Raw genomic sequence first — 15,248 nt, forward strand, 5'->3', positions numbered from 1 at the left:
AACATCTACCGGTAATGTCCTTCTCAGTGAGAAATGACTAGTCTACTACTACATGTCTAACTAGCTTGAGAATTTCAATTGAAGGGGAGAAGCAGAGACAGGTCCGGACGAGAGGGATGGAGGAATGACCAAGATGCGTTTTTTTTTAGGTGAGAGAAAGTGAGATGAGGACAGGGACTGAGAGAGATGGAGGGTGAGAGACGGTAGGCTATGTTGTTTTTAAAGGAATAGATGAGGTTGAGAGGTGGCGAGAAAAAGAGCGATGTGTAATATTCATATATGTAAACATACCTAATTGTAATTGGATGCATTTTTACCGCCATATCACACTGTGCTATGATTGGTTAAGACCACCCGAATGGTTAGGTCATGGCGGTTTGGATCCTGTTTGAAGATACGTGAACATGCCAGTTATAGCTAGCTAATAAAGAGCTACGTTAAGAAATATCCTGTAGTACTGCATTTTATTTATTTTGTACAAAGTGTGCAAAACAAGACAATATGAGGCAGAGAAACAGTCCCTTTGCGGTTGGGCATCTGTTCCCTTCAGACTGCAATGCAGACATGGGACCGCAGGGGAAAGATGGAGGGTGGAGATTGAACACGAAGGGACGAGGATGGAGACGAGAATAGCAGCCTAGCAGCTAATAATGGCAGGTTTATATTGTGTTTCGTCTTGAGTAACCTCGGCTAATTCTATATTCTGTCAATCTATTCATAACGCGTCTCAGAGGCAAGAGGCAGCCTGAAATATAAGGTACTTAAAATAGGGCACCTTGCTTTTTAATGCACTTTTCCAATTCCAGCGCCATGGTAACAGTAATATTGTATTTGCCCCTTTTGGAAGTGCCGGGGATTTATTCTCTCCCTTTGACAAAAATACATCTTTGTTGGAAGTGTGAAAATGCTATAGATATGTTCTGTGCTTAAAGCCCCGTAGGCCGACCATCCCTGTAAGTTTGGCCTTTCATTTCTAGGCTAAATGTGTTTGTGTCTGCCTAGGCATGCATATTTAGTCCCTTTCAACTATGCAGCATCACACACACACACACACACACACACACACACACACACACACACACACACACACACACACACACACACACACACACACACACACATACATACATACATACATACATACATACATACATACATACATACATACATACATACATACATACATACATACATACATACATATATATATACATATATATCAACAAGGCCACAAGAAGGAATGCGCTCGGTTTCCTTTGAGGGAATAAAACAAGAGTGACAAATCTATAAAAATGATAAACTCATTTTAAAAATGAGCATCTGATCGAGCCTATTGGTGGTAGACCTTAAAGACAATTAGGCTAAGCACGCGGGTGCAAAGATCCCCATTACCCCTAACCTATTCACACACAGTCACACTGTTCCCCTTAGCCTACCTCCTCTCTCCCATTCCCGTCCGCTATGGTCTCCTCTCTCCCATTCCCGTCCGCTATGGTCTCCTCTCTCCCATTCCCGTCTGTTGTGGTCTCCTCTCTCCCATTCCCGTCTGCTGTGGTCTCCTCTCTCCCATTCCCGTCTGCTGTGGTCTCCTCTCTCCCATTCCCGTCTGCTGTGGTCTCCTCTCTCCCATTCCCGTCTGTTGTGGTCTCCTCTCTCCCATTCCCGTCTGTTGTGGTCTCCTCTCTCCCATTCCCGTCTGCTGTGGTCTCCTCTCTCCCATTCCCGTCTGTTGTGGTCTCCTCTCTCCCATTCCCGTCTGTTGTGGTCTCCTCTCTCCCATTCCCGTCTGCTGTGGTCTCCTCTCTCCCATTCCCGTCTGCTGTGGTCTCGTCTCTCCCTTCCCCGTCCGCTATTGTCTCCGCTCTCCCTGCCCCGTCCGCTATTGTCTCCTCTCCTATCTCCGGCGGTAGGGCTACTGGCACCTCCGTCTGCATGTTCTCTCTTTGCTTTCCCCTGGCACACGCCCTCCCGTTAGCCCTACGGTTAACGGGACCAGGGATGGGGACCCACCTCGGGATGGGGGCCCACCCCGGGAGCGGCGGCCCGTGCCGGAGGCTGGGACCACCTCCTCGGCGCGGCGGGAATCAACCCATCCGTCGCCGGTCGAGATCCGGTCACACTGTAGTGATGACAGTAGAGCCTGCAGCAAATGCGCATTATCCACGCTGACTGAACGTTGCCTCTATCCGGATCCAATGAGTTAATTTACCCTGTGCCTCTCGGTTATTCTTCACGCCTTCCATGGTTTGATTCATTCACCTCATAGCATAGATTAGACAAAGCCCAGATGTCTTCCGTTAACAATGACATCAACGTCGGTTAGTGTTACTCTGTGCTTCTGTGCGGTGATAACAGCCAGCCCCTTCTTGGCTTCGTCCTACGCGCAGGTGGGGCTCGAGACTGTTTCCTTCAGAGTGAGCACCCGGAGGCAGGCACGAGAGCGCTGATATGAAGACGGATGGATGGGAAGGGTAGGAGGAAGATGTTTTTTTTTTCCCACAAAGGCAGGCAGATCTCGATTAATCCTACTGGTAAAAGGCGAACATGGATAAACCGATTCCTTTTCTATCGGTAAACAGTTTATCCTAAAAAAAAATATTTAAAAAAATAACGGTAAAACCATCTGTGGTGTTTATTTTCTTTCTATTTGTCCCCTTAGAACTGGGAAGGTTTCACCTACACATTCTGTATGCCCACTGACGTCACCCACCACCCTCACATTTACATACATTTATCAACAAACATACTGTGGATTCGGGAAAATATTCAGACCCCTTCACTTTTTCCACGTTTTGTTACATTACAGCCTTTTTTTCTGAAATGGAATAAATTGTTTTTCCTCCTTATCAATCTACATGACAAAGCAAAAACATATATATTTTTTTTACATGAGTGTAAGTATTCAGACCCTTTACACAGTACTTTGTTGAAGCACCTCAGCGATTACAACTTTGAGTCTTGGATATGATGCTACAAGCTTGGCACACCTGTATTTGGGAAGTTTCAAGGACATTCAGAGACTTGTCCCGAAGCCACTCCTGCATTGTCTTAGCTGTGTGCTTAAGGTCGTTGTCCTGTTGGAAGGCGAACCTTCACCCCAGTCTGAGGTCCTGAGCGCTCTGGAGCAGGTTTTCTTCAAGGATCTCTCTGTACTTTGCTCCGTTCATCTTTCCCTTGATACTGACTAGTCCCCCAGTCCCTGTCGCTGGAAAACATCCCCACAGCATGATGCTGCCACCACCATGCTTCACCATAGGGATGGTGCCAGGTTTCTTCCAGATGTGAAACTTGGCATTCAGGCCAAAGAGTTCAATCTTGGTTTCATCAGACCAGAGAATCTTGTTTCTCGTGGTCTGAGAGTCTTTAAGTGCCTTTAAGGCAAACTCCAAACAGGCTTTAATTATCCTTTTAGTGAGCAGTGGCTTCTGTCTTCCCACTCTACCATAAAGGCCTGATTGGTGGAGTGCTGCAAAGATGGCTGTCCTTCTGGAAGGTTCTCCTATCTCCACAGAGGAACTCTGGAGCTCTGTCAGAGTGACCATCGGGTTCTTGATCACATCCCTAAGGACTAAGGCCCTTTTCCCCCTGATTGCTCAGTTTTGCCAGCTTTCGGAAGACTCTTGGTGGTTCCAAACAAGAATGATCAGGTATCTTATATATATTTGTATACATTTGCAAAAGTGTTTAAAACCCTGTTTCCACTTTGTCATTATTGGGTATTGTGTGTAGATTGATGAGGATTTTTTTTAATACTTAATCCATTTTAGAATAAGGCAGTAATGTAACAAAATGTGGAACAAGGGGAATGGTTCTGCATACTCTCCTTATGTTAATGGAGAATCCAGCCCTTTTCTTTAAACTTTTTGAAAAGACAAATGCTTACAGAACGCAAATAGAGCTTTTATCCACGTAATGTGATTGAATCATTAGCTACATCTCTGAGTCATCATTATGTCACCTCATTCCTTCTACGGGGCGGCAGGGTAGCCTAGTGGTTAGAGCGTTGGGCTAGTAACCGAAAGGTCGCAAGTTCGAATCCCCGAGCTGACAAGGTACAAATCTGTCATTCTGCCTCTGAACAAGCAGTTAACCCACGGTTCCTAGGCCGTCATTGAAAATAAGAATTTGTTCTTAACTGACTAAATTAAATAGGCCCATAGGGTTCTACTGCACTATGGAGGGAATAGGGTGCTGTTGGGACGTTGAAGATGTGAGGAGAGTCAAGAGGCAGCGAGGAGACATGTATAATGTCTGGAAAACAGCCTTGCATGCAGTTAAAGGCCATTTCCTGGTTCATAAGATTAGCTTAATTTCAGTTTATGTGACAAAACAAGCAAGTATAGTGTAGAGAATCATCGTACCCTCTAAACCGCATAACCAAAAATATTATATTGCTGTTTGAAGCTGGGATACAAAACCGAAAGTAAAACATAAAAAATAAAAACTTAAGAACGGGAAGCATAGAAATAGCTCAAATATAACAGATCTACCGATTCTTAGATTTGCTTTTCAATGAGAATGACAGATCTACAGCTCACATTTCTATGTGAATTTGGTCGACCAAAAGGTTACATACTGCAGCTTGAAGAGGCACAGGGTTTGTCCTTAATCAACTATCTGATCAATCAAATACCTTGTCAATCAACTAATCAATCATAGAAAAAGAAAGAGAAGCCAAGGGGGCCAGCCTTTGTGTATATATATATAGTTGAAGTCGGAAGATTACATACACTTAGGTTGGAGTCATTAAAACTAGTTTTTCAACCACTCCACACATTTCTTGTTAACAAACTATAGTTTTGGCAAGTTGGTTAGGACATCTACTTTGCACATGACACAAGTAATTTTTCCAACAATTGTTTACAGACAGATTATTTCACTTATAATTCACTGTATCACAATTCCAGTGGGTGAGAAGTTTACATACACTAAGTTGACTCTGCCCTTAAACAGCTTGGAAAATTCCAGAAAATAATGTCATGGCTTTAGAAGCTTCTGATAGGCTAAATGACATCATTTGATTTATTTCAGCTTTTATTTATTTCTCTCTACTATTATTCTGACATTTCACATTATTAAAATAAAGTGGTGATCCTAACTGACCTAAAACAGGGAATTTTTACTAGGATTATATGTCAGGAATTGTGAAAAACTGAGTTTAAATGTATTTGGCTAAGGTGTATGTAAACTTCCGACTTCAATTGTATATATACACGTATATGTATATACACGTATATATATATATACACACGTATATATATATATACACACACATAATAATATTAATATATTAATATATATATATATATATATATATATACACACACACACACACACACACACACACACACACACACACACACACACACACACACACACACACACACACACACACACACACACACACACACACACACACAGTACCATTCAAAAGATGGACACACCTACTCATTCAAGGGTTTTTCTTTCTTTCTTTACAGTGCCATCCGTTTTGTCACCAAATCCCCATATGCCACCCACCACTGCGGGCTGTATGCTCTAGTCGGCTGGCCCTCGCTACATATTCGTCGCCAAACCCACTGGCTCCAGGTCATCTATAAGTCTATGCTAGGTAAAGCTCCACCTTATCTCAGTTCATTGGTCGCGATAACAACACCCACCCGTAGCACACGTTCCAGCAGGTGTATCTCACTGATCATCCCCAAAGCCAACACCCACTTTGGCCGCCTTTCCTTCCAGTTCTCTTCTGCCAGTGACTGGAACCAACTTCAGCTAGCTGAGCAGCTATCCGATCGCTGCAGCTGTACATAGCCCATCTGTAAATAGCCCATCCGTAAATAGCCAATCTACCTACCTCATCCCAATATTGTTGTTATTTACTTTTCTGCTCTTTTGCACACCAGTATTTCTACTTGAACATCATCATCTGCCCATCTATCACTCCAGTGTTAATTTTCTAAATTGTAATTACTTCGCTACTATGGCCTATTTATTGCCTTAATTCATGCTATTTGCACACACTGTATATAGAGTTTCTTTTTTTTCTATTGTGTTATTGACTGTATGCTTGTTTATCCCATGTGTACATTTACATTTACATTTAAGTCATTTAGCAGACGCTCTTATCCAGAGCGACTTACAAATTGTACATTTACATTTACATTTAAGTCATTTAGCAGACGCTCTTATCCAGAGCGACTTACAAATTGTAACTTTGTGTTGTTGTTTGTGTCTCACTGCTCTGCTTTATCTTGGCCAGGTCGCAGTTGTAAATGAGAACTTGTTCTCAACTAGCCTACCTGGTTAAATAAAGGTGAAATATATATATATATATATATATTTTTTAATTGTACTATTTTCTACATTGTAGACTAATAGTGAAGACATCAAAACTATGAAATAACACATATGGAATCATGTGGTAACTAAAACAAGGGTGAAACAAAATCAAAATATATTTTAGATTCTTCAAACTAGCCAACCTTTGCCTTGATGACAGCTTTGCACACTAACTTGTTTTGACTGGTACTGTAGGTCCTGGATGGCAGGAAGCTTGGCCGTGCGCACTACCCTCTGTAGCGCATTACAGTCGGATGACGAGCAGTTGCCACACCAGGCGATGATGCAACCAGCTCTCCATGGTGCAGCTGTAGAACTTTTTGAGGATCTTGGGACCCCATGTAAAATCTTTTCAGTCTCCTGAGGGGGAGAAAGCGTTGTGGTGCCCTCTTTACGACTTTCTTGGTGTTTGGACCATGATAAATTGTTGGTGATGTGGACCCCAAGGATCTTGAAATTCCTGACCCGCTCCGCTTCTTAACTTTAAATTGAGTTGGATGACCGGTGGCGCAGCGATCCTTCTTGTGGGCAAATTTTGTCATCAAAGTATGTCATCAAAATCTGGCATTCTCTGGAGTTATGGTGCTATCAAGACAACTGGGAACTTGAATCATGACATCTGATGTAGAAAGAACTCAAAACGTATTTTCCAGTTGTCTTGAACTCACTCTGATTTTCCCAGTTTCCAGTTGTTTGAACCAGTCTTGAACTCACTGAAGTCTGATATTTCCCAGTTTCCAGTTGTCTTGAACTCACTGAAGTCTGAAGTTTCCAGTTGTCTTGAACTCACTGAAGTCTGATATTTCCCAGTTTCCAGTTGTCTTGAACTCACTGAAGTCTGATTATATCCCAGTTTCCAGTTGTCTTGAACTCACTGAAGTCTGATTATATCCCAGTTTCCAGTTGTCTTGAACTCACTGAAGTCTGATTATATCCCAGTTTCCAGTTGTCTTGAACTCACTGAAGTCTGATTATATCCCAGTTTCCAGTTGTCTTGAACTCACTGAAGTCTGATTATATCCCAGTTTCCAGTTGTCTTGAACTCACTGAAGTCTGATTATTTCCCAGTTTCCAGTTGTCTTGAACTCACTGAAGTCTGATTATATCCCAGTTTCCAGTTGTCTTGAACTCACTGAAGTCTGATTATATCCCAGTTTCCAGTTGTCTTGAACTCACTGAAGTCTGATATTACCCAGTTTCCAGTTGTCTTGAACTCACTGAAGTCTGATATTACCCAGTTTCCAGTTGTCTTGAACTCACTGAAGTCTGATATTACCCAGTTTCCAGTTGTCTTGAACTCACTGAAGTCTGATATTTCCCAGTTTCCAGTTGTCTTGAACTCACTGAAGTCTGATTATATCCCAGTTTCCAGTTGTCTTGAACTCACTGAAGTCTGATATTTCCCAGTTTCCAGTTGTCCTGAACTCACTGAAGTCTGATATTTCCCAGTTTCCAGTTGTTTTGAACTCGGCAGAAAGTCATGCTGGATTGAAGGCATGGCCAATGTATTCAACATTTTCTTGCCCATGGTGTTGCATGTGAATGTTTATCCTTTTAAGCTTGGAAAAGACTCAGACTCGGACCAAACACACGCTCCACTGAATAGCATGCTAGTGATGGCTTTGCAACGCTTGCAGTTAGCCACCGATTCCTTCCAAACCACTCATTGTTGAATTTGTGATTTCCAACTGTATAATGTTTACGTCCAATGACCGATGAGCACCGCTACATTTTACCTATAATTCCTATTCATATGACACAAATTGTAAAGGATTTGCCAGTAGCTTGTCTAGCTTCTTAGCCTCTACGGGATCTGTGTCCCTATACTGGGACGGTTGTTGCTAACATGCGCTAATGTGACTAGAATGACATTGTTAGTAACAGCCATCTTTCCAGGACATAGATATGTCTTATGTGCAGAAAGCTTAAAATCTTGTTAATTTAACTGCAGTGTCCAATTAACAGTAGCTATTACAGTGAAAAAATACCATGCTATTGTTTTAGGAGTGCACACCAAACTTTGATCACGGTAACTGGTTTGATACATTCGCCTCTGAAGGTAAATAATGTACTTACATTCAGTAATCTTGCTCTGATTTGTCATCCTGAGGGTCCCAGAGATAAAAATGTAGCATAGTTTTGCTTGATAAAATACATTTTTATATTGAAATGTAGGAACTGGTTTCTACAGTTTGAACCCCTGCGATTTCTGGCCCCACACACATTCCGCCCGGCCATCTAGATGTGTGAATGTTAGTGTCTTTTCTGTAGGGAAGCCAATTATCCATCATGTATCACCTTCCTGGGAGTGTGTAAACTAAAATAATGTATTGCCATATCATGTTTGTATGTTCTATAGAGTTATGTACTTGAATATGTATCAATTAACCACATTTGGGCAGATTTGATTCAAAATGTTGTGCAGTAATATAATGCTTCACTGTATCAGTCTGAATCTTTGCACACTCACTCCCGCCATCTGGTGGCCAAAATCTAAATTGCACCAAAATGCCTGTGTGATTTTATGGCCTTTATCTTGCCTTTCAAAGATGGATGGGAAAAAAAATTGGAAACTGATGTTTTTCTGTTTGTATTATCTTTTACCAGATCTATTGTGTTTTATTCTCCTACATTAATTTAACATTTCCACGAACTTCAAAGTGTTTCCTTTCAAATCATATCAAGAATATGCATATCCTTGCTTCAGGTCCTGAGCTACAGGCAGTTAGATTTGGGCATGTCATTTTAAGCAGAAATTGAAAACAAGGGTCCAATCCTAGCTAAGATTTTTAAAGTATGATGTTGACACGATCAGTCCAATCAAAGCTATGGTAGATCTAACATGATTTTATGTCATTTTATCTGTGGCCAATGACCTTGAGCCTTCTTGGCTGGGCACTTCTAATGTAACTCTATGGCAGCACCCAAGGGGCTTGAATTGTCAAACTCTACCTGTAGATTTTGCAGTGACATAGTGTCCCCATGAGTGACAGAACACTGAGCCAATCACAGTGCAACTAGAGAACATTACCAAACCCTACGCTTCGTATTTTCTGATGGCTTGCCCCACCACCACAGAAAGCGCTGAGCTCGGCTGAAACTGTATTTTAGAGCTGCCTGAAGAAAGCACAAAAAAAAGACCATGTTTGCACGCAGCTTTATTAACACTTAAAAATAAGATATACATTGTTTGCAAAGTGATATGTGACATGTATTTATAGTTATTTATTTTAGCTAAACAGGTGGGGCTCAATGACGGGTCACCACTGGTCGTACCTGTGTGTGTGTGTGTGTGTGTGTGTGTGTGTGTGTGTGTGTGTGTGTGTGTGTGTGTGTGTGTGTATACACACAGTGGGGCAAAAAAGTATTTAGTCAGCCACCAATCGTGCAAGTTCTCCCACTTAAGAAGAGGTAGTAAGAAAATAAACATTCACTTAATATTTCAACAAGTCACCTGCTGACAATAGCTAGCGTGACATTGTAATGCAGTGACCGACGGTGCTAGTTAGCTCGTCAATAACATGGCCAGCTAAACCAGCAGGTTAACTTGCCGAAATAGGCCTTATACATTAAGTTAAATATATACATAGTCTCATTCGCTATTGACTTTGGGTTATGTGAACCCGTTTTCCATTGTATGTGCGAAGACCTCTCGTATTGCCGACCTTACTACAATGGCAGCAAATATTCGTATTAATTCACACAACACACAATGAAAGGAAACTTGTTTTAAATCACACCTTTTCCTGATGTGAATGATTTCACCCAATGCTCTCCGGTGCTCTTTGAGATCGACATTGCGTGCGAGGTTCACGGAAACTACATTTTCACTTTGTCACACCTGTTCAGGAGCTGGCACCAATGTGAGATTCGGTCTCTAGTCAAGTCACATAGACAATGGTACTGAAACCCAGCGAAAGCACGAGCATGCAGAGTGATCTTGTTGATTTGCTCCACCTCCCAGCACACCTTTTCCCATTTTATAAACTTTTTTGCGCATGTGCAAAAAAATAAACGTGTGAAGAAAACAGCTACGGCCGGAAAACAAGCATTCAATTCAATACTATATTTTATCAATATGTTTTAATTCAAATAACCTACTCAACTGAATTTAAAGAAAAGTCACGGTACTTTTGAGAACCACAAGAACTTGTGTAACAGCTGTTGGATGATACGCAGTTTTCCGGATAGTTTTCATATCGTGTTTAAGGTCTTAATTCGGGATGAGCAGTTTACTGTGCGCCTTTGATATCTCAGTCATGAGTATCCCTGTGCCATGAATAAACATAATATTCCCCATTTAAGTTAAAAATGGAATAGTAACTGAAATATACTCTGACTGTAGGCCTATAACTTCTCATGTAGCATAATAGAACATTAACTCGTGCATAATTATGTATTTCTTGCAGTAAAATGGTACAACAAATGTTAATTTAGTCTTGGGAACAGGAGAAAAAGCGAATCTCTGTGTAATGTGTTATCTTTGACGCTGTTATGCAAGGAGACAGGACCAATCTATCCACTGTTTTGGAGTTATTGCGTTTTCTTCCCGGGGGCCTGTTGCACAAAACTAGGATAAGGGATTAAGCCAGGATATCTTGGTAATCCTGGCTCAATTGATCCGTAATCCGGTTGCACTAAAGATGGATAGGGGGCAGGAGGATATGTTATGGTATAAATTACCATGGAGATTTATTCTGTGGAGCTAGCCTGCTCCAGACCAGGCTAAATTCCAGGATCTATTTAATCTCATCCCTAATGTCAGTCAGCAGTCACCACAAATGGAAACCAATAGTTATTTCACTGCTCACTATACATTGTTATCACATATAACTAGACCCACTGTCATTATTTAAACGTTTTGATCATTAATTTCAATGATTTTGGATAAAAAATTATTTTTAGATGTTGCTATCATTAGATAATTTACAGTTTCCCATAGACTATATATAAAATGATAGAATATTAGGGCCACAGAGGGAAAAAAAGACAAGTCATAATATTGTAACCAGTTGTTTTAAAGGAGGACAGTTGTTAAAATGACAGATGCGGGGCATTTCGTGAAATTGTACTTCAGTATGGTTTCATAAACAAAGACATGCTGATGTGCCAGAATATTAAGTATCACATTGTCATAAGTATCAAAACTGTAAAAACAATATGTAGCTTTTCTGCAGAAAGAACCAGCCTCATAAATTTATGACTTTATCCTTTTTCTTCAGTGTGGCCCTAGTACTCTGTCATATAAACAAATACACATTCCATATGAATATAAAAACACAATGTGTAACATTATGTTCCTTTATTGAATAAGGACAAAACAAAGCAGGTAAACCATCAGCTCCTTTCGAAACTGAAGTCACAGTGACTCTACAAGATGGAAAGCACAGAATCCAAGCATATTATACAAAATGATACATACACAGTCAAAGGTCTGTATATAACACACCCTGCATGTCTGCACACTAAAATAAATGCAGGACAAATCCATACACATCAACTGAACAGACAAATGAATGGATGCAGTAGCCTCCCTGCAGCCTTGTATTACACACAGTATACCGCACAAACATCATAAGAGGCCAAATTAAAAAAACGAACCCAAAAAAATAAAATTCCTCTGCCACCGCAGGCTTCTGCTATATTTAACCAAAATTGAAAGCACACATACTAACTAAAATAATTCAACACATATTGGTCCCTCAGCAGCCGACCACTGTCGTCATCAGGAAGATTGCCGGATTGTCCCAGTCCATGGCTGGTGGCACTCTGTGGGCCCTCTCCTTCCTCAGGCAGGCCACATTGTGGAGGACAGCACAAGCCACAGTAATATCACATGCCCTAACAGGGCTGACCCTTAATTTGTGAAGGCAGTGAAAGCGTGCCTTCAGGAGGCCAAAGGTCATTTCAACTCTGGCCCTGGTCCTGGCATGGGCATGGTTGTAGGCCTGCTGTGCTTCCTGGGGTCTGTGAAAGGTGTCAGGAGAAAAGGCTGGCAGCCATACCCCTGTCTCCCAGCAACACACCAGAGAATTCACCTGTCAACACAAAATCTCATCATTACTACCTCATAAACACAGTGATATTCTTGACACAGCCATGATGGTTATAAATAGGGGTTGTGTGGCTTACCTTGTGATAGGCACTGATAGATTTCAGAGGCCCGAAAGATTCTGGAGTCATGGACTGAGCCAGGCCATTTTGCCACAACATTGCTGATCACACAGTCAGCATTGCAGACCATCTGAAATCATAAGATGAGGAATATTACACCAATCAATGCACATCACTGGCAGATTTTTTTGCTTATTTTCCTAGGTAATTTTGCTCAAGAAAATATTCAAGATGTTTTTTTAGATATTTTTTTTTACTGAAAACAAGACAAAAATACTAAGTAAGAAAGACATTTTTGCAGTGCAGTGAGCAACCGACCTTGGGTCCTTTGAAAGGCGCTATATAAATTAAAGTGATTATTATTATAGCTCATCTATTTATTCAATTAAATTTTATTTATATAGCACTTTTCACAATTGTTTCATTCTGTCAAAGCAGCTTTACATTAATGAAAGCAGGAGAAACACAAAAAAAACGGTGGACAACATAAGAAGCAGAGTACAACGGCTAAGATTAAACCGTACTGAGCGTAGTAACGTTAAATAATAATGTAAGGCTTTAATAATAATTTATCATAGCTTTATACAGTGTGATGTACTTACTTTACACAATTTCACTCATATCTGCAGTGCATTTCAATTAAAAATTTAACCGTTTCATAATTACAGTACAACTGCGTTTTTGGAGATGTGAATTAAATATTTGAATTGTAATTGTGATGTTTCAGCGGAGCGGTGAGTGTGTAATTGTGCACCTTTTGGTTGTCTTTCCTTATAAGTACTTACGCATTCAGGCGGTTTGCAATACTTTGCCACGCTTTTTCTATTTGCTTTATCACTGTGGCGGTGTTGCCTTTCTTCTTAATTATATATTTTACCTCCTCGTATGCCTCCATGAGGATTTGTGCTTCCGACGGGGAAAATTACGCGGCTCTAGTTGCCATGGTAAATCAGTTAATCTGTGATCTGTGGCGGGGTCTATTTAGTGAGCCGTGAGCGCGCACCTATCCAGGATTGGTTTCACCTGGCTTAATGAATCCGTGTCTGCTCATCCTGGCTTGGTCTTTGTGCAACCAATTAAGCCTGGACGCACATGTTTTGGCTTCATTGAGCTCAGCTTAGTCATTTATCCCGGATGTCTTAATTCTACTTTTGTGCAACAGGCCCCGGGTCACTAAATGAATCTTTACTGGTGTTCTGGGGCAACAAGTTACGACGGAAGAAGATCTGCATGTATCTAACTATAGTTGACCAACACATGTCGGAAATTATAAGACTATGGCCTACTAAATGTCCGAAATTATAAGCAGAACGTTTTATGGAATTATGGTGAACTATACTGTGCAGGTAGATCCATTTTTGACGTCATTTGTTTGTCAATCAGTTGAACAAATCACAACACCCCCATGATATGTGAAACAGCATCCGCGAAAAACAACAGTAAACGGGATAAGATGTTTACATGCCACAGCACACCATGTCTAAAATATCCCAGGCATCTTATCCGGGTTTCTCAAGACCGGGATACAAGCTTTATCGCGATATTATGTTTATATGCGGTCAACTCAAAAACAGAATACTTGATTATCCCGAATAATAACGGGATATTGGTGTACATGTAAACGTGGTCATTGACACAAGTACCTAAAACGCCTATTGATTAGATACTACTAGTATCTTCTGGTGGTGGTAGTTATAGGAGCCCTGACGCTAACTAAACGTTAACACGCATCGCTTGCGGTACGGGTTTGAAAATATAAGGAACGTATACTTTTATATAAGCTTGAAATAACTTTCTAAAATGTAATTAAACTCACACCTTTAATATGGTTCCCATAAAGCACGTTACAGGGCTTGTTTATGGAAAACAGACGGAAGACCGTCAACTACATGTGCTGTTAGTCGGTGTAAACGGAAGACAGATGCCACAATTTATGTTTATTGTTACTCAATCAGTGTACAGTAAGTGTTTATCTTGCATTTGTAGAATGTTCCATGAATGGAGGAAAGTTTGATACAATCCGATTGCGCCATCTGTCGATGAGAAAATGCGACTGTAAAAGTGAAAAATATATCTTGTATCAAGTAGACAACATGCTACAGTGTAGCTTCATGCACAAAATACTTATATCATGAACCCTTGAGCGAGGAACTTAACTCTCCGAAGCGCTGCAGCGGTCTAAGGCACTGCAACTCAGTGCTCGAGGCGTCACTACAGACCCTGGTTCAATTCCAGGCTGTATCACAACCGGCCGTGATTGGGAGTCCCATAGGGCGGCGCACAATTGGCCCAGTGTTTGTAGTGGGGTAGGCCGTCATAGTAAATAAGAATGAGTTCTTAACTGACTCGCCGAGTTAAATTAAGTTTAAATAAATAAAATAAAATGATTGCTCCTGTAAGTCGCTTCTGCTAAATGACGAACATGTAAATAAACTCGAGGTAGGAAGCCTACATGGAAACCAATTGTTAACCTTTTGTATAAATATTCACAATAACTGAAACACCGTTGGTTTACTTTCTCACTTTCAAATCATTATAATGAAATATTACGTCCGTAAACATGCGACTTTCAAAAGGGGTATTATTGTTTGCTATCTATTAGTCTACAAATGCGTAGCCCAATGATTTCCATAAATAGACCGTTATGCAACGGTTTTCCCTTATGCAAAGCAGGCAGGCTCCCATGTGCCGTTAACGCTCAGAATCGTCCCTCGGGAACAGAACGCATAAGTAGAGATTCCGTTGGATTCCACCAACAAGACCCAACAACGTCCAACAGGAATCTACTGCCTCAC

The 15,248-nt window shown here is 41.0% G+C and overlaps 1 protein-coding gene across 1 annotated transcript in view; it reads right to left on the reverse strand.

The window, feature by feature from the left end:
* LOC127906916 (transmembrane protein 151A-like) overlaps positions 1-2,419 on the reverse strand; it is a 21,174-nt gene extending 18,755 nt beyond the window's left edge. The window contains 1 exon segment of the mRNA XM_052460729.1: positions 1,437-2,419. Coding sequence (XP_052316689.1) covers positions 1,437-1,934 — 498 coding nt within the window. The 5' untranslated portion in view covers positions 1,935-2,419.
* Between the last annotated feature and the right edge of the window lie 12,829 nt (positions 2,420-15,248).

This window comes from Oncorhynchus keta, chromosome 13 (assembly GCF_023373465.1).
Source record: "Oncorhynchus keta strain PuntledgeMale-10-30-2019 chromosome 13, Oket_V2, whole genome shotgun sequence".
Taxonomy (NCBI): Eukaryota; Metazoa; Chordata; class Actinopteri; order Salmoniformes; family Salmonidae; genus Oncorhynchus; species Oncorhynchus keta.